The sequence below is a fragment of the Diadema antillarum genome, unplaced genomic scaffold, assembly GCF_040938485.1.
Source record: "Diadema antillarum isolate AM-2024a unplaced genomic scaffold, OU_Dant_1.0 seq00000793_RagTag, whole genome shotgun sequence".
NCBI classification, from domain to species: Eukaryota; Metazoa; Echinodermata; class Echinoidea; order Diadematoida; family Diadematidae; genus Diadema; species Diadema antillarum.
This window is the reverse complement of record NW_027271680.1, coordinates 516,202-540,718: the sequence shown is the minus strand read 5'-3', so window position 1 is coordinate 540,718 and position 24,517 is coordinate 516,202. Positions and strand designations below refer to the sequence as shown.

Here is a 24,517-nt window from a genome sequence, read left to right as displayed (position 1 = left end):
ATGTGTAGCACAGGGCTTTCATTGGGAAAAATGGTCTTCTTTTTGATTATCATATAATCATATCTGACTAGGTGGTCACAGCAACAACTGGACAAGTAATCATAAAGGGTATCCCTTGTTCTCGTCACCGAAGTACAATTTATGATTGGCCATTTTACAGGCGACATACATATGATTATTGAAAATAAGCAAAAACAGTGACAACAAACATTTTTTTCTAGCTTATAAATGATATCAGAATCACAATGAAAGGAGCTGTTGCTACTCTATGTGACAATTTACTGGAAAGAGCCCTCACCTGCTCCACAAGGTGAGCTCATCAACCTCTCCAACAAAGTGTCCAAGCGTGCTGTAGGGCGCTCCATTGCCTCCTGGCAGCCAGTGGCCAATAGCCAAAGTCCCATGCGATTCCATGATGTCACTGTCTACTAGTTCTAATCTCCTCCTAGCAGCATGACCACTGCTGTCGTGCAAAAACACCTGCAGGATGCCTGCAGCCCGATCATACACCAGACTGAGCTGGGTCCAGGTTGCGGCGGCAATCACCAGATCTGTTGGATAGGCTAGATCATTGACGTAGACGGTAATACTGTTCCTTACTGACAGGACCAGTGTAGAGGTGCTGGCATAGGACAGTATCACACCACCACAGCTAAGTCCGCAAAACCTCACCTGCAGCGATATGGTGATCTTGGCATTTACAAATACTACCTGGTTAGAGTAAGCCAAGGAGTTGTTCAGTAGGATGGAAAAGCCTGCATACCCTCCAGGTACAACATACTCTACCGAGTCATTATTGGTGATGAAGGCCTCTGGAAGGGTGACAGTGAAATTCTTAATCTTCTCTGCAATATCTGCATCAGAATCAGATGGTGTGATTTCGTAGGTGGAGTTCAGAACTGCACCCTGGCATGTGCAGGGTCCTGCCAATCCAGTCCAGGTTCCGCCAAGGCAACATGCCTCTTCGGCCACCGTCAGTGTTGTCCCAAGAGAGCCCTCGCTTAACTCTGTCGTCAACCCGAGGCCACTTGAACTCGCAACAACATAGTGGCCCGGACTTTCTTGTGTAATGTCAAGGGTATATCCGAAGTCATCTACCTCTTGTAGGGTTTCATCAAAATGGACTTCATGGCCATCCAAGACTACCTTTACTTCCTGCGTTCGCATGTCATGGTAGAAGGTGACCTCTTTCTCATTTTGTTGAAATGAGACAGTGCTGATTGCTGGGGATTGACCCAAATATACCTGTCGCACCTTGGAGAAAGAGGATGAAAATTCATGTCAGTTTCATTTCAGTTACATTTCCTGGTTTATCAATGCAAATCTCTGAAAAAGAAAGAAATTTAATTATTCAGGTATAAACAGATAAAAACAGCAAAACTCTTACTCTTACTTTTTACAATGCTCTTGTTTGCACTCAACTAAGGTAATTAGTGGAGGACGTACAGATATACATCGTCTATGTTGATCAATGCTTTTATTTTAAAGATACTTCTGAAGCATTCTAAACAGGAGCTCAGGATTTGAAAGACTTAATAATCTAAAGTAAAAAAAAAAACTAGTTGAGTATATTTGTGATTATCCTCATGGAATTTAAGTTGAAGCCAATGATACAAAAACTTTGAACCCAATACAATCAATATGTGCAGAAATGACAAATCATCGCTGAATAAATGTCAGACTCCTCAAGAATGCATGTTTTACAACCTTTTCCTCTACCTTATTACATTAGCCTCATTAGTTATCACTCAAAGAAAACCAGAAAATCATGAAATTTCAACTTACTTGGTAAGATACGGCTAAGTGAGAGCCAGTAGTTTGTTCGTTTGTGTGTGTAGTTTGTGCAATTTGGTATGTTCCAGACTGGTTAAAGGGGAACATGAGCCCTCTGTGGCTTGTCACAGTTCCAGGCATGATGGTCACGGTGTCCATGGTGCCATTTGGAGCACCGACATCGACAATGGAGCAGTCCCTCCCTGTCACACCATCAGCACAGGTAGAACAGTTAGTCTCGCTCTTCCAACCCCATTCACATAGACATTTTCCAGTCTCTGTATGGCAAAGACCATGCCCATAGCAAGGATTGTTTGGTCCACCTGGACAAGTTTGGCTGCAATGGCTTCCATAGTAGCCGGAGAGACAATGACATTGGTCTGTGTAGGAGCCGTAGATACAAGGTACGTCGCACTGGTCTCCAGCGAAGGGCCAAGCAAGTTCTTCTGTGAACTCCTTGCAAAGAAATTGAGCTGGGGATGATAATAGATCTAGATCTTCCTTACACTGACCTGAGAAATCCAGGACACTGTCCACTGAGAGGTGAAGCATTTCAGACGAAGCACAGATTTGAAGACAAGACTGGTAGTGGAAGCGAGCTGATTGAGTCAGGCTGCCGCATTGGTCATTGACCGGACCCGAGTACAGAAGACGTGTGCAGGTGGCCACTGTGTCACTTTCAAACTCTCCACTAGGAAACTTTACAATGAGGGAAAAACTGGTTGGAAGTTGATTCCCCGTTATGGCAAGAGTTGATGCCGTCCAGTACGGACTGTTTGGTGAAGTGTGAGGAAGATGCCAGGCAATTCCCAATGTGCCACCCCCAACGACCCCTCCTTTTCCACTGTTGAAGGTCAACAAACATGACACAGATACATCTGTATGAAATCCTGAATTCATCCAGGAAAGTAGCACTTCATTATAGGTCATAGTAAGACCTACAAGCATGCTGAAACTGTCCACCTCGCCATTGAATGATCCCACTTGTAAGGGGACAATCCCAGATGTTGGCAACACCCATGACCCAATACTCATTGATGCTCCAGGAACAAAGTGCGATTCACTGAAAGTGACATAAAATGATGCTTGTGCAACAATCCCTAAGGAATCAATGCAATAGAAAAGAAGTCTACCTGCTAGGTTTGGTACAGAAAGAGTAATGAACAGCCAGTCACCAACTGGTACAGGAATGGTTGTTGTTAGAAACGTGGTTCCCTCAAATATCATAAATGTGCCATCATCTCCAATAACCAATGCCAGGGTCGTTCTGCCAGACACAGAGAAAAGAGTTCCACCTGGTGTGTCTGTTATTCGGGTGTAAAATTGAATTGTAACAGCAGTATTTATTGGGAAAGTGTCTGGTAATGGATCGCTAAAGATACCTGTCCCCCGAAAGCGTAGGCTGTAACCAGAAGATGAGGGGAAGAGTGGGAGAACAGGGTGAGCCCTGAGCATTCTCTGAATGACACTATGTGAGTGTTGCAAATGGTAACTGGCAAAGTACTGCAGTGACAGTTCATGGCTCAGTGGATACAAGGATGCATAATTCTTTAGTCCCATGGCATTGATGGCGCATATTGGTGATGAATCGTTACAGGAAGTCTGGTGTGTTTTACACGGCCCGCACAGGCCCGCAGAATATGTGCATCCAGTTTGGACTAGCTCAATGTTGAAATATGCTCCAGGACTGAAGATGTTGAGCAAGAAGTCCTGGGGACCATGTAGTTTGTATTCCCCTATGGCCACTCTCACCAGAGAGTAGTCTGTAGACCCTACATGTAGCTGTGCTTCAAGGGAGAGAGTGCTGTTATCAACAAGAATGACTGGATCTGACTCTTGGGATGTTGATGCACCAATCAGCATTTGTGTTGAACCGAAGTCAAAGCCAATGGCTGTCACACAAGAAGACAATCCACTGCAAGGAATCTGTCTGATATGAATTGCCAGCTCTGTCGTTGTGTAAAAATTGAAGTCATCAGTTACTGGCAATTGGAGAGAAGAGCTATCAAAGGTTGTGATATATCCACTGACAAAGAAGGAACATCGAGATGTGTCAACACCAGGAGTGGAAGTTGAGGATATGGAACAATCAGTTCCAAACCATCCTGGTGCACACTGGCTACAGTCTTTACCAATCCAGTTTGGCTCACATTGACACAATCCTGTGCTTACAGAGCAGACTCCATGGTTATTACAAGCAGTTGATATGCCTCCGTCACACTCCTTAGAGCAATCATCACCCCAAGTACCAGGTAAGCATGTGCACACTGATACATCGTTAGATGCTGCTTTGGAAAAGTAGCACATCATATTGCAAGTTGGTCCATGCCACAGTGGAAAGTTGATATCTGCGAAAGAATTACACAGACTCTGGGCTGGCCAGGCTTTCTGAGTTGTGTGCAGAAGATACAAATCTGAGAACCCTAGTATCACTGCAAGTTGCGAGAAGTTAGAGATTGACATCGCATAATCTCTTGCACATGCAACCAAGAACACATCAACACGCAGATATAGAGATTGGTAGGACATTTTGTTGAACAAATGCACACAAGATTCTGACCACAAGGCAGGGTTTGCCAGTGTGTACACAGGAGGATGTAAAATGATTGGAGCAGATGAGAATTGCCACTGGGAATGTGTCCTCATCCATGTGTGAAAGCTCATATCAAGTATTCGATGATGAATCAAGTCCACGGCCTCGGAACCTTGACCTTCGTCAAATTTCCACAAAGCAAGCAGATGACTGCGACCAGGTTCAATGCCAGCACTGATACGTGTCAGTACTTCATGGAGAGACAGGGCTTTGTCCCAGATGCAGAGTTCATCGATGACACCAACAAAAGGGAGGGACACTGGAGATGGAAGAAATGTGTCCTCACCGGGCAGCCAACGGCCAAGCACCAAGTACATGTCTGAAGTGAAAGGATTGCCAAAAACACTTCCTTCCCACGTATGGTATAAACCATTTGCATCAAAGAGGTATACATTGATGACGAAAGCATTGACTCTCCGTAGGAGAGAAGGCTGCAGCACAAAAACCAAACGATTCCACCCTGCATATGGGACAAGTCCTGTGTCGATCAGTTCTAGACCTACGGCTACTCGAAGAGTGCCATTAAGGAATAAAGAGAAAGTTATCTGCGAACCACATGAGAGGAGAACACCATTATTATCAATACTTGTAAAGAAGAACTCTAGGGTGATTTCCGCGCTAAGCTCTAGATTCAATCTTTGTGACTGCAGGAATGAATCGTTAAATAAAATGCCATATCCTGCTCCTGTCAAGTCACGTCTCTCATTGTAAACTGTGGACTCATAGATTGGGTTGAACAGCGAATTGTCAGATATCCACCACCTCCTTCTACTGTCTTCAACAGAGTAGAAGTCATTCATGTCAGCATTGTCGCATGACCCACACAAGCCTGTTGACGTGGCGCACTCATCAGCAACTACTAGGGAAAAGATTGCATTGAGATAGCGATCAATTGTGCGCACATGGATATCCCAGCTCTCATCAAGGGCTTTGATGTGGTATTCCCCAGAAGCTGGCTGTTGTACAATAATGTTGCCAAATGTTTGCTGCAGATGAGTCAACTGTGTCTCTTTGGCATTGAACCAGAAGATGGCATTACTTTCCGATGTGTAGCCAGCGCGAATGATGAGTGCATCGCCCTGATATGACACAGCCACACCCACTACACATGACGTTTGTTGATAGCAGGGGATGATCCTCAATTGCACCTCCAGATTAACGTTCAGATATTGGTAGAACAGATATTCTCCATACTCCTTGAAGTCATACTGAGCACCGTCAAACGTGACAAAGTGACCTTGGCCAAAGACGGAACATGTTTTGTTTGCGATTGTTTCACTTGGATCCGGGAGGGCAATGGAGCAATTGTCTCCAGTCCACGACCCAGCGCATTCCGTGCAGTTACTTGTCTGTGACCAGGTCAGGAGACATTGGCATTCACCGGTGTCTCTGTCACAGAAACCTTGCCTGTTACACGGGTTCTCATGTCCACCGGGACAGACACCATCACATTCCGTGCCCCAGTAACCCTCTAGGCAATCGCATTGACCGCTTACCAAGTTACGAGTTCCAAAGTTGCATGATCCAACTGTACAGCCAAGAGCAAAGAAGGCTTCGGGGTTTGTACTAACGTTTTTGCAGAGTGCTGCGCTCGGTAACATGGGAAGTGCAAGAGTCGCCATACAGTATGAAGAGTACATCCTTGCAGTAATGTAGGCTGTAATATCACTGCCCTGAACTGATGAGTTGTAAACACAGTTCTGTAGGAAGAACTGCCCAATGGATGGACCTAAAGAGCTACAAGCTTCAATAATACCTTCATAGAAGACAATCCTCTTACAGTGGCCATATGCTTCCTCATAAGAGTCTGCACTTGAAAACTTGTGGTAAATCTGTGATGGAAAGTCAAAATATGTGTCTAGCTTTTCAACAGGAGCCCCGCATATTGCATACACGGGGGCAGCAGTACTTGAAAATACCAGCTGGGATCCATGGATAGAATCAGTTGCAGCAGTCAACCCAGCACCTTCTGAGAACTTCCATAAGGCAACAATATCTTCGTTACTCCCCTGGAGGTTCAGATCGATGTTATACCAGACAGTGTTCAGATCGAATGCTTTCCTCCATATTCTGACTTCATCAATGTATCCTTCAAATCTAGAATCAAAAGGAACTGCAAAGATTGGAGTGGTGGGCCAGGTACCAAATAGAACGGTTCCTCCGGGCATAAAGAATCCAGTTCCAATGTTGATGGACACCCCAGTTATGTTCTTTTCAGTGCTCACATATGCCAAAGTGCAGCCTCCAAGATCTCTGTGGTAGATCAGTGATATAAAGCCCCAGTTATCTGCCTCAGGTGAGATCTCTGTGTCAAACTCAACACCAGGAGAAAAGTGGAGGAGTAGAGTTTGACTCACTGAGACAGTGAGGTATGTTTCTCCATCAGCATAAGCGAAGATACACCCGGGCTCACTGTTGAGGGTCAAAACCAGGAATTCAATGGTCAAATCTGTGTTTGGGTCAAATGTAGAATTTGAGATTGGTTCACTGATGCAGCTAGAGCTGTTAAAGTACAGACCATATCCAGCAGGGGTAATTTCTTTAGCATCAATATGGTTGGTCAGTCTGTAAACAAACTGTGTCTGCATTGTTCTTGGCAGTGCCATATACTCTGCCCAGGGACCATTGATTAAGTCATATGTAACATTGCTAGCATGGACCTTGTTTGAGCTGTTGGTTGCTATGTCATTTGATGGATCTCTGTCACAATTGCCACTGATGATACGTCCCGTCAAATTTTGGCACAATTTTTCACCAGTTGTCACTTGGATGTCAAAATACTTTAGGTGATATGTGATGAGGATGGTAGAGATGTTATTGTAGATTGTAAAGCTGTCAAATGATACACTGACATTGTGTCGCGATGGCAAAACTATGTCTGTCGGATAAATCCTCTCTCCATTTAGAATGACCATCAGTTCTTCCTTCTCAGATGTTGGTATCTGTATGGTCAGATTGGCATCCTCTAGCATAAGCCACACAGATGTCAGGCAGGTTGGATGTCCTGGACATGGAGTTAGCCGAATGAATACATCAATGTCCTCTACTTTGGTGAAGTGGTATTCTCCTGCAATGTTGAGGGTGAAGGCTAGCCCATCATATGTGACGATGTGTCCATAGCCATACAGGGAACAGACAGGATATGTAATGTTCACAGTCTCAACAATGGCTAGAGAACAGTCTTGCCCATAAAAGCCAACGCCGCATGACGAACAGTTCAGGTGTGAGTCGTGTGACACAGGACAGGAACAGTCTCCTGTGTCTTTGTTGCAAACGCCGACACCACCGCAGGCAAATGATCCACCGCCACCGTCGCAGAAGTTCTCACATGCTGAACCCCAGTATCCTGCATAGCACACACATGAACTAGCTCCTTCTCCAGAGTGGCATGGGACATTGCATTGTGGGCCAGTCCAGCCTTGGAAGCGTCTGCCCGGGAAGTCATTACAGTGTGACTGGGCCGGTGATGCAGTTACTCTGTTAATGTTCTCACACTGAGCTGCATACACCAATGCCACTTCCATTGTAAATGCAATTGTATCGTAAAGTGCAGCATCCGCTATGCACTGCGAGAGGTAATAGCTGGATGTCTCCATATTGTTGCAGACGTCATATGATGATGAAGTAATAAGGTTGTGGCAAAAGTCTCTTGCCTCTGGCTGTGACAGAGAGCCTGACCAGAAAGTACCATACACAGCATTGACAGTGAGAACTTCAAATCGTTCAATGTGGGCAGATGAAAACTTCCATATTGGAGGATTCCATGCATCGGGCAACATCTGCATGGAAATGGCAGACTTGATATCATAGATGACAGATCCCTGCCCTTCATTAAATGTCCAGTAATTACAAAGTGCGTGATCGGGCACATCCGCTGCAACATTGACACGTGCAAGCAAATCCTCAGAAAAGTAAAAGGTATTCCAAATCCTGACTTCGTCAAGCCATCCATGGAAACCTTGGTAGAGGTACGGTCCATTGTAATTTGGAGGCAGATGCCACTGGCCTAAGACTAAGGTTCCACCAGGATCAAAGAATTCAGAGTCGGCATCACTGAAGACAAATATCTCTGTTGACCACAATGTAGTAGACTGGAAGGCATACATACGAAGCGTGGTTATGGACTTCTGCCAGACAAGAGCAACACGATACCAAGTGTCAACCAGAAGCTCGATTTGAGATGTCCATATCAAGTCAGAGCCGATGGATACAGCGAGATAGTTGTTGCAGAGAAGCAGTGTTGAGGTGTCCTGCAGTACATAGGAAAGGACTGCCACGCATTCAGAGGATGCCCTTGCTGGCTTCAGATCTAACTCCAGAGTGACATCCGGGCCTGTGAAAGTAAGTACCTGGGTAGTTGTTTTGATGGCCGAGTCTTGAAAATACAAAGCATAGCCAGAATCAGAATTGCCCGACAGCTTAACCTCGTTGTAATCTCCAGCACCGTAGATGGGCTCCAGCAAAGATGTTCCTGTTTCTTTCCAAGAGGGTCCAAATATTGTGTGAATGTTGCTCTGATCCAAAGATAAAATATTGTTCCTGTCCTGAACCAGTGTTTCTCCACTTGAAAGGCTGAAGTCATTGAATGGATCTCCATCACAACTGCTCAGCAGTCCCTCGGTTGCACTGCAAACCAAGCTGACAACCCTTACATACACATCCAGGCTTCTGCCCCTTAGATGAATATCAATGTGCACATGATCAGTTTTGAATATCGAGAAGTGGTTGTAAGATTCTTGTTCAATGAAGAAACTGCCACCAAGATGAGGGGAGTTATTGATGTTGGCGACTACTCCATCGAGCCACATTGGGAATTCAACTTCATCATCTGTGTAGCCAGCGTGGATGACAACAGATCGTCCTCCCTGGGGAGCAAATGCCACTGCATTGATGCATGTTGCATACATCCTGGCCTGGCAGGTCACCAGCTGCACCTGCAGGCTAACAGACCCTCTGATCAAGGTGTGTATCCCTTCTCCTCGATAGGTGTAAAGTGCTCCATCAAAAGTAGTAAAGTGTCCAGGCCCGTACGCTGCTGCAAAGTGCAGGAGAAGATCTGCAGGTCCCACAGAGTAGCCAATGGAGCAGTCCACACCAAACATACCTGCGGCACAGGTGGTGCAGTTGGCCGAGTCTGGACTCACTGCGCTGCTACAATCACACGCTCCTGTTGAAGAATTGCATGCGCCGTTGCCATAGCAAGGGTTGCTCGCTCCGCCGATGCACTCAAACTCGCAGGCTGGACCCCAGTAACCCTGTTTGCAGAGGCACTGGTTGTCGCTGGCTGCTTGTTGCTTCTCTTCCTGCAAGATTGACAGATATTTCATATTGTCATGAAACACAGCCAATTTGGTAGTGTGATGTGCAAGACAGGGGATATATCGTGGCCACGTAAAGGAATTGACCTATGACAGTACATTTTTTATTCTCATGTTATCACTTGCCCACAATACATTGTAAGTTTGTAATCCAATGAGTGTGTTATAACTTTATAGTATGTATACAGAAATGTGGCTAGTGAGGTTAATATTCCATCATCATTAAAAATAACCTTTTCAGCTTTACATTTTTTCTACATGATTAGGTACATGTATTGTAGCGTATCCTCACTTTGCTTGTTTATACTTCTTTCTTTGTATATTAAGAAGGGTTGTAAGAGAAAAAGATGTGCCCAAGCTTATTAAACAATTGATTTTCCCTCTAATACAAACAATTTAGCTCTTTGACGAAAACATGATGCGATGCAGGCACAAGCCAATACGAAGGCACAACAAACCCAATAAGAAAATCTGTTTTATATGCAATTCTAAGATATGGTTGCACTCACTTCTGCCATCTGCTCATCCACTGCTGAGCAATGCCTTACTGGGCCCAATGATGTGGTGATGCTGAATTGTGTGTTGGAAGGACTGTAAGTCAAAAACCATGCTGCTTCTTCATTCTCGTTTAATCTGAAATTAAGGAAAGTTGGAGGAAATTAGGGCTGCAGTTTTCCCACAACACATTTTTTTTTTTCCATTTACTGGTGCTCACTGAACTTTACAACACATCATTTTACAATGAACTGGAAACTAAAATACTCACTCAACTTCCTGTAGAAAATTCCATTCTGGCTGACATTTTTTAACACACACAGTCTCAATTAAAAAGACCTTTGGCTTAGCAGCGGTTCTCCTGCTTTTGACAGGATTAAATAAAAAGCAATGGATGAAGTGTCTCAATGCAAATTAAGAATTCTCACTTCGACTCTTTATTGCACCTGATTGGCAAATTACCTTACAGCAACATATGTAAGCACTGATTGTGTTTTTAGGAGTAGCCATGATAATCAGAAGATTGTTGGTTTGAGTCCACCTGAGTATGTACAATGTATGCTCTTGATTTTTTTACTATGGCTACTAGTACTTCTAAAACACTGAATCATTGGTGCTTATTTGTGTTGATGTAGCGCAATTAGTGAATAATTTGCAACAGAAGTGTCTCTAATTTAGGACTGAAGGCCCTGATACTGATAAAGCCAAGGACTCTGCTTTAAAAAAAAAATGTATTACTCCTCCCCTATCCGAGATAAAAATACCCTCATGTGGCTAGCTTTCAAAAAACGCCAATGCAAAGGTGCTTGATAATTTCCCCTTTTCAAAGTTTGCTCACAGCAAATATTCAAGTTCAGATCTCATCAGTGAAATCATTGCCATGATAAAAACACACAGCATGATTCATGATTTTCAGATATACTTCTAACAGCTACAAGAGCACTACATTTCAGATACCATGATGAAGTACATGTAAAACAAACTGTTACTGGTTATTTCGCTCTTACTTAGACTGTGGTTTCCACCATCTACCTTTGCATTACACATTCCCAACACTTTGGATGAATTAGAAACATAAAGATGGACGTCACACATGGAGATGAATTCTCATGATGTTGTGGCATAACTCTCAGAAATAGAATGTAAAACTTTCATAGCTCCCCCTCAATTATGGTGTACTCACAAGATTCTTAGCAAACTAATAAGCAAACTTGATAGGATGAGACAATAGAGAATAGTGACAGGTCCACCTACTTGACTCTCACTGCGCTGTAATGCAGACCAGGTTTGAACTTAGTTGGTTGACCTTCAAAATCCTCCTGATTGAAATGGTTCGCCGGGCCGATGGGTATGTAGATGTTATGCCAGTTATCATTTTCATAGCCAAACCAGGCCTCTCCTTCATCGGTTTCATTCCCAGGGGTCACACACTGCAAGAAAGGTCGCAAGACCCCACGACCTCCCGACCCATCGTTGGGGTCACTGTAAGTACCTTGACCTTCAATGCATCTGATGGTGCAGTCTCCTACATAGTCTGGGAACATACAACAGAGGGGGGAGACTAAATTTTATTCAATATTCTTGGCAGCATGCACTGAATCTTGCTATGTATTACAGATCTGTACTTTGAAACTAAATAGAATAAGTTTATTTAAAAAAAAAATTGCATTTATCATTCCATAAAAATACTACTACACTAGACATAGAATGAAATTGGAGGATGATGAAAGCAAACTAGGTTTTGGATTCATTTAACTTGTTGAAGAGTCCCGAGTATACTCGGGCAAGTGTTTATGGGAAAGGTGTGTTGTACCAAAGACAGCCCATCTTCAGTGGGTTAATACTTCTTACTCTGACTAGGCTTTATAGCACACACACAAACAAGAACACACATTAACTGAGAGCTGTGTCCATTCATTGTGGTCCTTACTGCTCTTTACTAATTTGACGAATGAAAGTGTTTCTACCTAACATTTAAACTCCCACTTGATAAGGATCAGCCTAGGAAGGTAAACTTTTAAGTACATCCCTATACTCACTGACTGTATAATTTCAGAATGTGAGTAAACAGACAGAGCGTGCATCAGCAGATACACTCTACATGTATGTCGACTATTTAAAAGAGCTCACATAGAGGTGCTTTATTACCTGTCTGACATGCTCTGCAGTACGGCAGAGCGTATCCATCCTGGCACCGCTCACAGCTGACGCCTGCCCAGTACCCCAGCTCATTGTTGCTATGGCAGCGGCACTCATCACCGCCAACCTCCGAGGCAACCCCCTTGAGGCAGTAGATGCTGCAGCTTGCGTTCCATCCGATGTAGTTCTCGACGCAACGTTCACAGCTGTCGCCGGTGAATCTCTCGCGGCACGTGTCGCATGAGTCGCCATCAAATCCGTGGTCACAGATGCAGACAGGCTTGTCTCCAACCAATGTACATGTTCCTAATTAGTGATGAAAGTATTTCAAGAAAGTTTTTATCGGAGGTGCCCTTGCATATTTAATTTGATTGATCATGAATAAAATCTTTGAGAGATGAAATTTAATAGAATTTCACGTATCTGAACATTCTTAGAGTAATCTTTTTAAGAGTGAATCTTCATCTACTCTTTGAATATCCACAAGAGAACGTGCAGCTTCTATGGAGTGATGAATGATGAGATAAAACATATCATCCTGCTTTGTGTTGTTGAAATGAGCAAGTTGAAAAATAAATTAAGACTAGCAGGGCATGGGTTCAATGACCTGTAGGGCCTACCTTGTCCTATAAATTGCTTGATAAAAGAAAGAAGCAATGTATACATTTCCACTGACATGTTATTTCTCACATTTTACCTATAACTATTACTTCTATGGAAGCTGGTCACCAGTTTAACACAGTTTTCAGGAAAAAAAGCAGTTTTGAGATCATGTTAAATGCAGTCAAGTGTTGACTGACTGAGACATATATACATAATTATGTTAGCTCAAGAAACCATAGAAAAAAATCATTTATAAACACTGAAATAGTTCAATTTCAAGACATCTACTGACTTTTCAAGTGGGGCAGGATTCTAATTAGGTTTGTGGTGGTGATAAATTGTATATACATGACATACATAATACATAAGAAAAAAGATCTTTTCGTACCATGGCCAGAACATTGAGGCTCTCCAGGACAGATGATTTCACTACAGTTCTCAGAGGTGAATCCCGGGTCACACAGACAGATAGCCGTCTCGTCTCGCAAAACACACGACCCTCGACTCGAGCAGTCCGGTTCGCCGGGGCAGTCGTATTCCTGGCACAGCTCTCCCTTGAAGAATTCCGAGCATGTGCAAACACCGTTCTCTAGACAGCTCCCTCTGCCTGAGCACTCTACATTGCAGCTAAGCCCAGAGAAACACCCATGGCACTGGCACATTCCAGATCTTGGTGGCGATTCCGTTCCGTTGACGCAAGGCGTGTCACAGTTCTCTCCCATCCATCCGGAGTAACACACGCACTGGGGTGGGACGAATTTCTCCCCGTCACAATATCCTTCATCGAAAACAAGAACTATGATGATAACGCCATCTATCATAACATTTCATCTGGGTCATAACTACAGCATTTAATTACAGCATTCGAGTTTGCACAGAACACTGCCGTACATTTGATTGCCTGTGTCTTTTTGCATTCGTGTTCAGTAGAGTTCAGTAATGTGATACTGTACTCGGATGTAAAGAACAATTATTCCCCCCCCCCCCATTTAATATTGGCAATTTACAATGTACTATCAACAAATGTACATCTAGATATCCACTTCCCTTCCCCCTCCAATACATGAAAAATAGGAGATGCTTCCTCTTCACATAATGTACACATATGCCTATGAAATGCATTTATCCCATAAATCTTAGGGTCATTTTTCTAAATGCATTTTTTCTAAATGTAAGATTCTTCAAAATGATCATAGTTGAGAAAGAACTTGTGCCTTCCTCACCATTTTGTATAAGAGGCAAAGAAAGATTGTGACTAATTTAAGAGTCAGCAGCCCTTACCGTTTCCTCCACAGTCGGGTTCACCATAGCAGTCTGGAATCTCACAGCCGACTCCCTTCCAGCCCTGCTCACAGGAGCACTGTTGTTGTAGAACATTGCAGTACCCATGGCCAGTGCAGTTTGTCCCCTCCCCGGGGCAGCCCCTGTAGCTGCACACTGGACCTAAGATTACAAGTTCAAAGTTCATGAACTCTTGTATGATTTGATTAATGTCTATTTAATACTGATTCTCATTAGTCACTGACTTGCACTATCACATTATGCACACACGCACAGCACACACAAACTACAACAGATGGCACTTATGCACATAATCTGCAATCATTCTCATACAATAATGCTTCACAAAAAAAATAAATGCAAGCACTCCTTCACAAAAGACCAGAAGTTAGATCAAATAATGATATTATTCCAATCCTTTGGTCTAATAATCCCTGCCAGTCAGCTAGCAAACAAGGCAAAATCAATGAGACTTTAATTCTTCGCAATAGTTGAGTAGATTCTAGGCTTATCATCTCTCAAAAAGACACTCAATCATTTTTGCGACATTCGTTTTTATATTCCAAGAATGATAAATCCACCTGAGAAGTTCTCTGAGAAAACAAAATCCTAGAGCATGACACTGTGTTTCAATGTTTATGCTCTTTCATTCTGAATTCATGTGCTTTTTTGGGGGAACATTTTAATATATTCTTCAATGTCAAAGCAATGTCAAAGCACTTCTGCATGGTATCAAGTAAAGAAAATGCATGAACACTTTGACCATGGGAAGAAGTGATGAAACTCTCCCCAAATAATAAAGTTCACATAATTTGACCATTGTTCTACAAGCTGAAAACAAAGACAAGTAATCTCACCCCACCATGAAGCCTCACACAGGCATGTGTCATTTTCACATTGACCATGCGCTGCACATTCCTGGTCGCAGGCCGGTCCTGCGTAGCACGGGTCGCACTGACAAGTGCTGTTCACTACACTCCCGTTCTGACACAAGTAGCCGCAGTCGGTGCCGAAGTGGTGGGCGTCGCACTCACAGGTTGGCACATCGGAAGCACCGCTGCAGACACCGTAACCACTGCACTCCTCCGGGCACACAGGAATCTGGCAACCATCCCCCATCCAGCCCTCATCACAGAGACACGCTCTGTCGGACTGGCACACCCCATGGCCGGAGCAGGGCATCCCGTCACCACGGCAACCGAGGATCTCGCAGAAATCTCCCCAGGCTCCGTCCAGGCAGTCACAGGTTGCGGTGGCATTGTTGCAGGAGCCACGTCCACTGCAGAGGTCCAAGCAGCTGAGACCATGCCAACAGGGGTCAGTGCACTCACAGATGCCACTGTCCATTGGCCTCTGGATACCATGTTCTTGGATGAGGAATTTGGAATAAACATTAATCAGTTTAGTAATGGTAAAAATCAAAATGGAAGTAATTTGACCCAAAAAATTCTTCCTATCTTATGTAATTTTGGATTCTGAAGACCTCACAGAGCCAACATTACAGAGGACAATATATTGTATTTCTGCTAATCACTATCACTGGCAGCATATAATGTGTGTGACTTTTGATATTTGCACAAATCCACGATTCATACCATACAGAAAGTGTATCATTTTTATACTTGCATAAATGCTTTTTGGCAAAGGCAGTATTACAAAATGCATGAATTTCACGTTGATGTATTAACCATCATGAATAATCTAACGTTATGTATAATTGTAATAATAACAAATCTTCAAACAACACACAATTATTGTAGCCCGATACTCCATGCCAAAATCAGTGATCAGATTCTAGACTGAATCTGAATACAAGTAATCACCAAATAATATTTGGGGGGAGGGGATACCATCCTGAATGTCTTACCTGGTCCACATGGAATCTCACATGCTTCTCCCATCCATCCAACCATGCAGTTCCTGCATTCAGGAACCAACACCTCGGCAAAGCAGTCGCCCCGCCCATTACAGTCTGGATCCCCAGGGCAGTCCGCCTGATCACAGCAATCACCTGCCCAGCCCTGATTGCACAGGCATTCACCTATAAAGGAAGAGGCGCACAAGAGGGTTTCCCAATGCCATTTAAAAGAATATATCCTTGAGACTTGTCAGTGATTAATACAGGCTCATACAGTGTATACTTCTATCTTTTGTATTGCGTTACTATTATGATATAGTATGCACAAAGTGATAGGGTAAGAAGTCATGGCTACTGCTCAATATCCTGGCTACCCCTTGAGAAAAACTAATTCTGATATTTCAAAACATAACTGCCATACATGGAGCAAATTTTATCAAATGATAGCAAATGCTACATTGATATACAAACCATTATAGTTTATACTGCAAAAAGTTATGTGTTGCCTTGTGTAGGTTTGTAAAGGAGGACAAACATTTTCTATGGTACCACAGATGCACCTTTATGAGGGGCATGAACAGAAGTCTGTATTTATCAAGTAATCTACCGTCTTGAAAGCACATCATGGTGAAGGCATACAGTGTACCTCCAGCTACATGTAAACACTTGCAAGTACGTTTACAGATTTTGACATCGACCTGTATGTGATCATACAGTATATAACTTGGTAATAGACGAGAAGGCTGTCACCAAATTAATGCAAGAAAATAATCTAAAAAAATGATAACAATCTTTGACAGTGCTTATATAGCACATAACACAGAGTGATAATGTCCCTATGAGCTGAAAATTAAACAAATGACTATTTTCAATTCTTGTTCATACACTGTGTATTTCAAAGTTTACTCCACTACTGTTCAAGAAAAGAGAAATGTAGAACAGTTGGAAAACCAATATACAGTTAAGCTGAGAAAAGAGAGAATGCATTAGTCAAAGCAAGTTATTTTTTTCTACTTACCACTTATTAGAGAACCTCTTCCCATACATGGCAATCCAGTTGGACTTTGACAATAGTGCCCACAGTACGAGCCTTTTCCAGTGGTATTCGAGCAGTCACACGTGCCATTGTCAAAGCATCTGCCAACACCAGAACACAGTTCATCACAACTCACGCCATGGAAGCACGGCTCGCAGACACATACACCAGAGTTTGGTGGATCTTGGGCACCGTTGACACACGGAATCTCACAGGCAGGTCCCATCCAGCCATCACTGCAGTTGACGCAGCGTGGGGAAGGGTAATCCTCCAGGCAGATCCCCCTACCATTGCAGTCGTCCGGCTCCCCTGGACAATCCGGGAGGTGGCAACCTGCTCCCGTCCAGCCCCCGTCACACAGGCAGGTGCGATCAGCAAGGTTGCACTGTCCGTGGTTGCTGCAGTCGGCACCGATACCTGGACAACCGAGAACATCACAACGCTCGCCCCGCCACCCTCCGAACCCGCAGTCGCACACGCCATCGACACACTCCTCGCTTTGGTTGTTGCAAAAGGACCCACAGTCGAGTCCAGCGTAGCAGTCATCACAAGCGCACACCCACGTGGAGTTGATCAGGGTAGGCACTCCGTGGAAACATCGGAGCTCGCAGGCGTGGCCCATGTAAGTGTCGTGACAGTGACAAACAGGGTTTTCTCCTACAGGCGGTAGAGGGCAGTCCCCATTTCCGGAGCAATCTGGAGTTCCTGGACAGTCCGGTAGCTGGCATCCCACTCCCTTCCACCCAGGATCACAGAGACACTCCCAGCTGCCTGTGTTACAGCTGCCATGGCCGCTACAGTCTGTCATGTTACCAGGACATCCTGGAATTTGACATCTATCGCCACGGAAACCTGTTTCAAAGTGGCAGGCGCACCTCCTGTCATGGAAGGATGTAGCATATTGCTAATTTTGAATACTTGTGCAACAATCTCTATACTGAAAGTTTGGATTGACTCTATTTATTTCATCAAATTGCAAAAGATATATTTACACTGTATGTACATGAATTTATGGTGAAAACCATATAAATATGACACCAATAGACATTGGTGTAAATTCACTTGTAATGTCTATTTGGTTGTCACTATGTGTATGTATAAAGTTAAGACACCATGCCAGCAAGGCTCATGAGTTTAGGCTATCTGCTGCTACTATCATATCCATTACTATCTTAATATCTATCAAAGTATCTTATCTATCCATCTATATAGCTGGAAAGTGTATGTCATTAAACATGAAAGGATTGAGGATCATCTGGTAGAAATCAAATTATTCAACTGAGATGGACAATAACATATCTTTGACACCGATTAATCCTTACATAAACTGTAGGTTCTAAAGGCTATAAAAGTTCTTGTGTATGAATGGAATTATATGAAATGAAAGTGGGAATCACCCACCCATCCTCGCATAGTCCATTCCCACTGCAGATCTCTGTGCAACCCACACCAGTGAAGCAGGGATTGCATACACATCCCATCCCATGCGTGTTGTTTCCGTTGGAGCAAGGAACGTCACAGGCAGTGCCTGTCCACCTTGGATGACATTTGCATTTTCTTGGTATTGTGTCTCTGCAGACACCATTACCTGTGATATGACACACAAAGTCAAATTATCAGTTATAATTATATTAGCTTTAAACATGGTGCATTCCATGAGTTACATTCTTTTATAGTTATTTTATGGTTTAGTAATGAACGAGTCAAAATATGCTGAATTCTGAAACTTCTCCTCATTTCACTACTTACATTGTACTTTGCATCATTAGCTAAGCAATAAACCAAATTACATGGATTGACATGAATAGAAGCTGTCATTGATGCTACACACACACAAAAAAAGTGAACATTCTTTACTCTAACCAGAGAAAGAAAATTGGCTGTTACACATTCACTCCTTTGGTCATAAGATATATCATAAATCACAGTGCTGTCTTATAATTCATACTAAAATATGAGATGCATGATCAAAGTCTCAATGAAAGACGACGAACACCTGAAAAATTCCTTATTTACAGTTTGATGACATAATGAGTTCCAACACTTGACAATGCTATCATTAAACCTGGCAAAATATCTTGTTAAGATCTAAAAAAAAAGAAGAGAAAATTGTATCACACATCTAAACTTGACAATTTAAGTTTCTGGTGTCAAGGTATCTTAAGCTCTGTAAAAGAATGTAGTTATCAAGGGTATTACACTCCACTTACCTGAGCAACTGGGTGTTCCAGGACAATCTGGAGTACTGCAGTCCTTTCCTGACCATCCAGGGTAGCAGGTACACTCTTGTGTTCCAGAGTTGCAGGAACCATGCCCACTGCAGGAGCTGGGACACCCCAGGAACTCGCAGTGTGGTCCCACGAAGGCCTGTTCGGCAAGGTTGGTGCACTGACACTGACCACTCTCGCACTGCCCATTACCAGAACACTCGACGTTGCACTCGTAGCCAGTGTAGCACTCATTGCAGGTGCATACCGAGTCCTCCACACTACCGTGTGCACAGCGGAATTCACATTCACTCCCAAAGTGGTTATCAGAGCAAGCACAGATCTGTGGATTGGTAAAATTAGGTGCACCTTCATATCAATAGGAGCAATGTTCTTCTGACTGATTATAAGATAAACGAAGTTGATTTAATAGATATAAATAAGTTTAAAGCACATAAAACAAACATATGAATGTTCTTTATTCAGAAGTCATGAAAAACCATTACATACAGTTAGGTTAGGCATAATGGGCTGTGACTGGGTGGACTGTAATCAGAAAGCTACTTCATGTTGAAAATAATCTCCTATGTTTCATTCAGATGCAAAAGGAAAGAAGTTTTAAAAAAAAGTGATGTAGTTCTTTTCGGTGAGCAAGCCTTTTACACAATGTTCAAAACAATGTCTGGTAACTCCATATTTCCTTTTCTACCTTTAGGAGAAATATATGTTTGATATTTCACCTACGCTTCTCAGAATCAAAACATGAGTGAAAAGCACTTCAGGTTTTGAGAAGTATCATTTACCTTCGCAGCAAAGCATGATACTTACAGCTTCCTGTTCCTCAGATACCAGACACTGGCCTTGTTCATTGCAGTCAGGCTCCCCCGGACAGTCAGGTATGTCACAGCCCTCTCCAGTCCAGCCAGGAAAGCAGAAGCAGATGCCCACAGCAGTATTGCAGTCGCCGTTCCCGCTGCAGTCTTTCCCCTCACCAGGACAACCAGGGATGTTGCACAGTGGTCCTCTCCACCTTGAGTCACAGGAACACTCCCGTTCACTGGTATCAGGGTTGGTGTAACATCGGCCATTTCCTGAGCATTCCGAGTTGCAACCGCTGCCAGCAAAGCAAGGATCGCAGACGCAGTTGCCACTATCGGCAGGTTCCTCCCGGCCAAACTGGCACAAGCTGTTGCAGTCATGGCCAATGTACGGCCAAGAACAGTTCACACAGCGAGGACTTCCAGAGTCATCAGTACACGTGCCGCGATCAAAGCAATCCGGATCACCAGGACAGTCAAGGTGTTCACAGCCCTCTCCTTTGTACCCAATGTCACACTGGCATATGTGTGTGGCTGCATTGCACTCTCCTCTGTTGCTGCATGGTGATCCAACACCAGGACATCCTGGATCACAGCACAGAGAACCCCACCACGTAGGGTCACATTGACACTCGCCATTCACCACCGTCCCATGTAGACAGCACTCAGCATCACAGCCGACACCCGTATATCCTTGACTACAGTTGCAGAAGCCACTGTTGGGAGGGTCTTGTACTCCATGAATGCAAGGATCTTCACATGCTGGTCCCATCACTCCAGGCTCACAATCTAAACATCTTGGAGGATCGAAGGTATCGTTGCAAGTACCTCTGCCATTGCAGTCTGGTTCACCTGGACAGTCAGGTTCATGACAGCCAATGCCCCTCCAGCCAGGGTCGCAAGTACAAATATGAAGTGAACTGTCACAGCTTCCATGATCACTGCAATCCACATCAATGCCGGGGCAGCCTGGGTTGTCGCAGAACTCTCCTCGCCAACCCGAGTCAAAATCGCAGTGACAGACATTATTCACAACCTTTCCATGTCCCGAGCATTCAGAGTCACAGCTTGTACCAACCCATCCAGGATCACACACACAAATCCCACTGTCCATAGGCTGCTGGATTCCCTTTACACATGGCTCGTTGCAATCAGAACCCATGTACCCGACAGAGCAGTTCGTACAGGTTGGAGGGTCCCGGGTTGTGTTGCAGAAGCCTCTATCATAGCAGTCTGGTTCTCCGGGGCAGTCCGGCTCGTGACAAGCCACTCCGGACCAGCCAGGATAACAAGTACACTCGTGAATGGCACTGTTGCAATCACCATGTCCTGAGCAGTCGGTTCCAATTCCAGGACATCCCGGGATTTGACAGAAGTCTCCTCTCCAGCCGAGCATGGGATCACAGTCACACCTCTGTTCCTCACTGTTGCATGCACCATACCCTGAGCAGAGGACATTGCAGCCTTGACCAACCCAACAGGGCTCACACATACAGATGAATGTTCCATCTATCACTGTGGCATTACCGTGCAGGCATTCTTCTTCGCAGGCCCGCCCCATCCACCCTGTAGAGCAGACGCACTCAGGAGGGTCACGGGCGGGCGAGCACTGTCCGTTTCCATTGCAGTCTGGATCTCCTGCACAGTCTGGGACAGAGCAATCTGCTCCTGCCCAACCGGGATTGCAGTAACACAGGTGGATTGCTGCATTGCAAACACCATTACCAGAGCAGTCAATGTCTTCTCCTGGACAGCCTGCAATTGAGCACAGCTCTCCTCTCCACCCTTCCTCACAAGAACAGAGACCGTCATTGCAATTCCCATGTCCAGAACACAAGGAGTCACAGAACTCTCCAGAGAAACAGCTGTTGCATTCACATCTTCCGTAATGGGAACAAACCCCAGCATCTCCACACATCACTGAACAGTTTTCTCCATGGTAACAAGGTTCACAGAGGCATTCCCCAAAGTCTGTACATTCCCCGTGCCCATTACATGTCTGGCTTTGACTGCACTCGTGCTCACATCGGAAGCCAACGTAGCCTGCATGACACTCACAGTCACCAGTGTCTGTGCACAAACCTCTACCATTACAAGTGTCTAGAGACGAGCAAGGAACTTGGCACCTGCTTCCAACATATCCAACAACGCAAGTGCATTGTTGCCGAGTAACATTCCAAAAGCCATGGTTGCTGCATTGCAAAGAATTGGTGCAGAGTGTTCCATCTTCACCGTCATAGACAGAACTGTATGTGTTATGTCCTCTTTCTACAGTCCTCCTTCCAGAAAGGATCAGGTAGTCATTAGGAGAGTATGTTCTTATTCTTCCTCCTCCTCCTCCGCCACCATAATACCAGGAGGAATGGGGCCATGAGCAGCTTGTTCTCCCGCTCGCACTACCACCTGTGGCCGACAGAATTCCACGCCCTTCAAAATAGGATGGCGCCCCCACTGCCACCTCCACCAGCAGATACTCCATTGCTTCCATCCATCATGACATCCCCTTCAAATTGAGCAAGGTATGAAGCAACAAACTTCACTGCCGATCCGCCCTTGCCACCTGCTGAATAACAAACACTAGAAGGATGACCTCCACTCCCTGCTTCAAGTGGGAGGCATGCGGTGCCGTACACATCGCTTCCATAACTACAACCTCTCCTGTTACCATACCCTCCATAGCCACCGCCACTGCCACCACAGCGGCCTCTTCCGGGACCTGCAGATACACCATACCCTCTCGCGATTCCATCTACTGATGCTGCCTGCTCTATCTTTATTCCTCTGGTGTACACTGCAAGACTGCGATCCGTTCTGATCATTCCACGGTACTCCACTTCCATGTCTCTTGACAGGTAAAGACGCACTCCATCCTCGTGTCCAATGTAATAGCTCCCGCTTGAAGTGTGTAGGACACCGGAAGTGCGCACTCTCAAACTGGCAAGACGATACTGCCCAAGTTCAGTGGAATTGGTTGAGCAATTACTGCAGACTGTGAATCCTTGGTTAGCAAGATTTACGGTTCCACTCACAACCAGCTTCTCCATACCATGAATCCCTCCATTTACGCTGAGTGTGTCAATAATTTCGGTGTAGCGAGGAAGTACACAGATGCCCTCAAACTCAATTGAGATGCTCGATTGAGGTCGGGTTCGCCTGTCGCTGGAAGCAAGGTGCACCTGAGCATATCGGCCGACAATCATTACCCCAGTCCTGTCTCCATCAAGTCTATGCACAGATGCATACTGTATTGAGTCTGCAGCTCCCTGCAACAAAGGGGGTACATCAAAGAGACTACCATTTTGACGAATGTATGTCAGCATAACCAATTGGTTGTGAATATTAGTTATGTTCAAACGGTGATCCCTACCCTCAAGGATAGCTATCTTCGAGGATAGGCTCTTAGTAAGGCATGTGTAGACACACTCTTGAATAGCTACGTATTTTGAAGTTAACTCAAAGATAGCTATCCACGAGATATCTCAGGGTTAGTCCTCTCTGTCAATGAGCTGCAGGCGGTCCCCACTTGTAGTTCGGCATTATGTGGACAGAACTTGTTAACAGGGACTTGTAGATAAGCGTAGTTATGGGGGCAGTGAGCCTATCCTTGAGGATAGGCTTTATTGCATCATAGTTAAGGGGCTAGAGCCTATATCCTCAAGGATAGCTATCCTTGAGGTTAGGGATCATTGTCTGAACACAACTATTGTCAGTGAATGTATGCATATTTTATTCTGTTTTGTTAGATTTAGATCCACGCTTCAAAATAGCTCTGTACTCCCCTCAGCTGTGGAACAATCTATCTGAATGTATAAAACAAACTGACTCAAAAGAAAAATTCAAATCTCTGTTAATAACCTATTTGTTAAATGAAAAGTCTCATGCATGAGAATGTGCAGCAGCTGGTAATTGTGTTATATGTGTCTGAACATACTGAAACTGTACCTTCTTCTTTTCTTTTTCTATATTTTCTCAGCGCTTTGAGGAAACCAGTATCCCTTACAGTCAAGCCCTCAGACTTCGCCGTATCTGCACTGAGGATTCTGAGTTTTCTTTCCATGCCAGGAACCTGAAGAGACATCTCGCAGCCAGGGGCTTCGGTACCAGGAGAGTTCAACAAGCCATCAACAAAGTTCGTTCTCTCCCCAGATCTGAAGTTCTCAAACCGAAAACCAACAAGCAGGACACCACTGACAGATACCCCTCGTGACCACTTTCCATCCCAACCGATTATACCCTCTCTCCACAATATCCTTCGTGATAATCACCATATCCTTCACACCTCTGATCGTCTCTTACAGGCCGTCCCAGATACTCCCATCCTGGCATACCGACGCCCCCACAACCTCAAGGATCTCATCGTCCGTGCTGAAGTACCCTCCCTCACTGACAATTCTTC

The 24,517-nt window shown here is 44.4% G+C and overlaps 2 protein-coding genes across 2 annotated transcripts in view; both read right to left on the bottom strand.

The window, feature by feature from the left end:
- Positions 1–22,186, bottom strand: part of LOC139739307 (uncharacterized) — a 32,325-nt gene extending 10,139 nt beyond the window's left edge. The window contains exons 1-13 of the mRNA XM_071649923.1: positions 20,132–22,186; positions 19,307–19,646; positions 18,498–18,684; positions 17,079–17,974; positions 16,070–16,243; positions 15,060–15,569; positions 14,203–14,364; positions 13,310–13,699; positions 12,328–12,624; positions 11,434–11,713; positions 10,194–10,317; positions 1,786–9,669; positions 299–1,254 (exon numbers count right to left, since the gene is read on the bottom strand). Of these exons, the coding sequence (XP_071506024.1) occupies positions 299–1,254; positions 1,786–9,669; positions 10,194–10,317; positions 11,434–11,713; positions 12,328–12,624; positions 13,310–13,699; positions 14,203–14,364; positions 15,060–15,569; positions 16,070–16,243; positions 17,079–17,974; positions 18,498–18,684; positions 19,307–19,646; positions 20,132–22,039 (14,108 nt within the window). The 5' untranslated portion in view covers positions 22,040–22,186. The remainder of the gene's footprint in view (positions 1–298; positions 1,255–1,785; positions 9,670–10,193; positions 10,318–11,433; positions 11,714–12,327; positions 12,625–13,309; positions 13,700–14,202; positions 14,365–15,059; positions 15,570–16,069; positions 16,244–17,078; positions 17,975–18,497; positions 18,685–19,306; positions 19,647–20,131) is intronic.
- A 364-nt stretch (positions 22,187–22,550) lies between these two features.
- The window catches only part of LOC139739306 (uncharacterized), a 42,939-nt gene continuing 40,972 nt past the window's right edge, over positions 22,551–24,517 (bottom strand). Inside the window, exon 20 of the mRNA XM_071649922.1 lies at positions 22,551–23,384. Within this exon, the coding sequence (XP_071506023.1) occupies positions 22,551–23,384 (834 nt within the window). The remainder of the gene's footprint in view (positions 23,385–24,517) is intronic.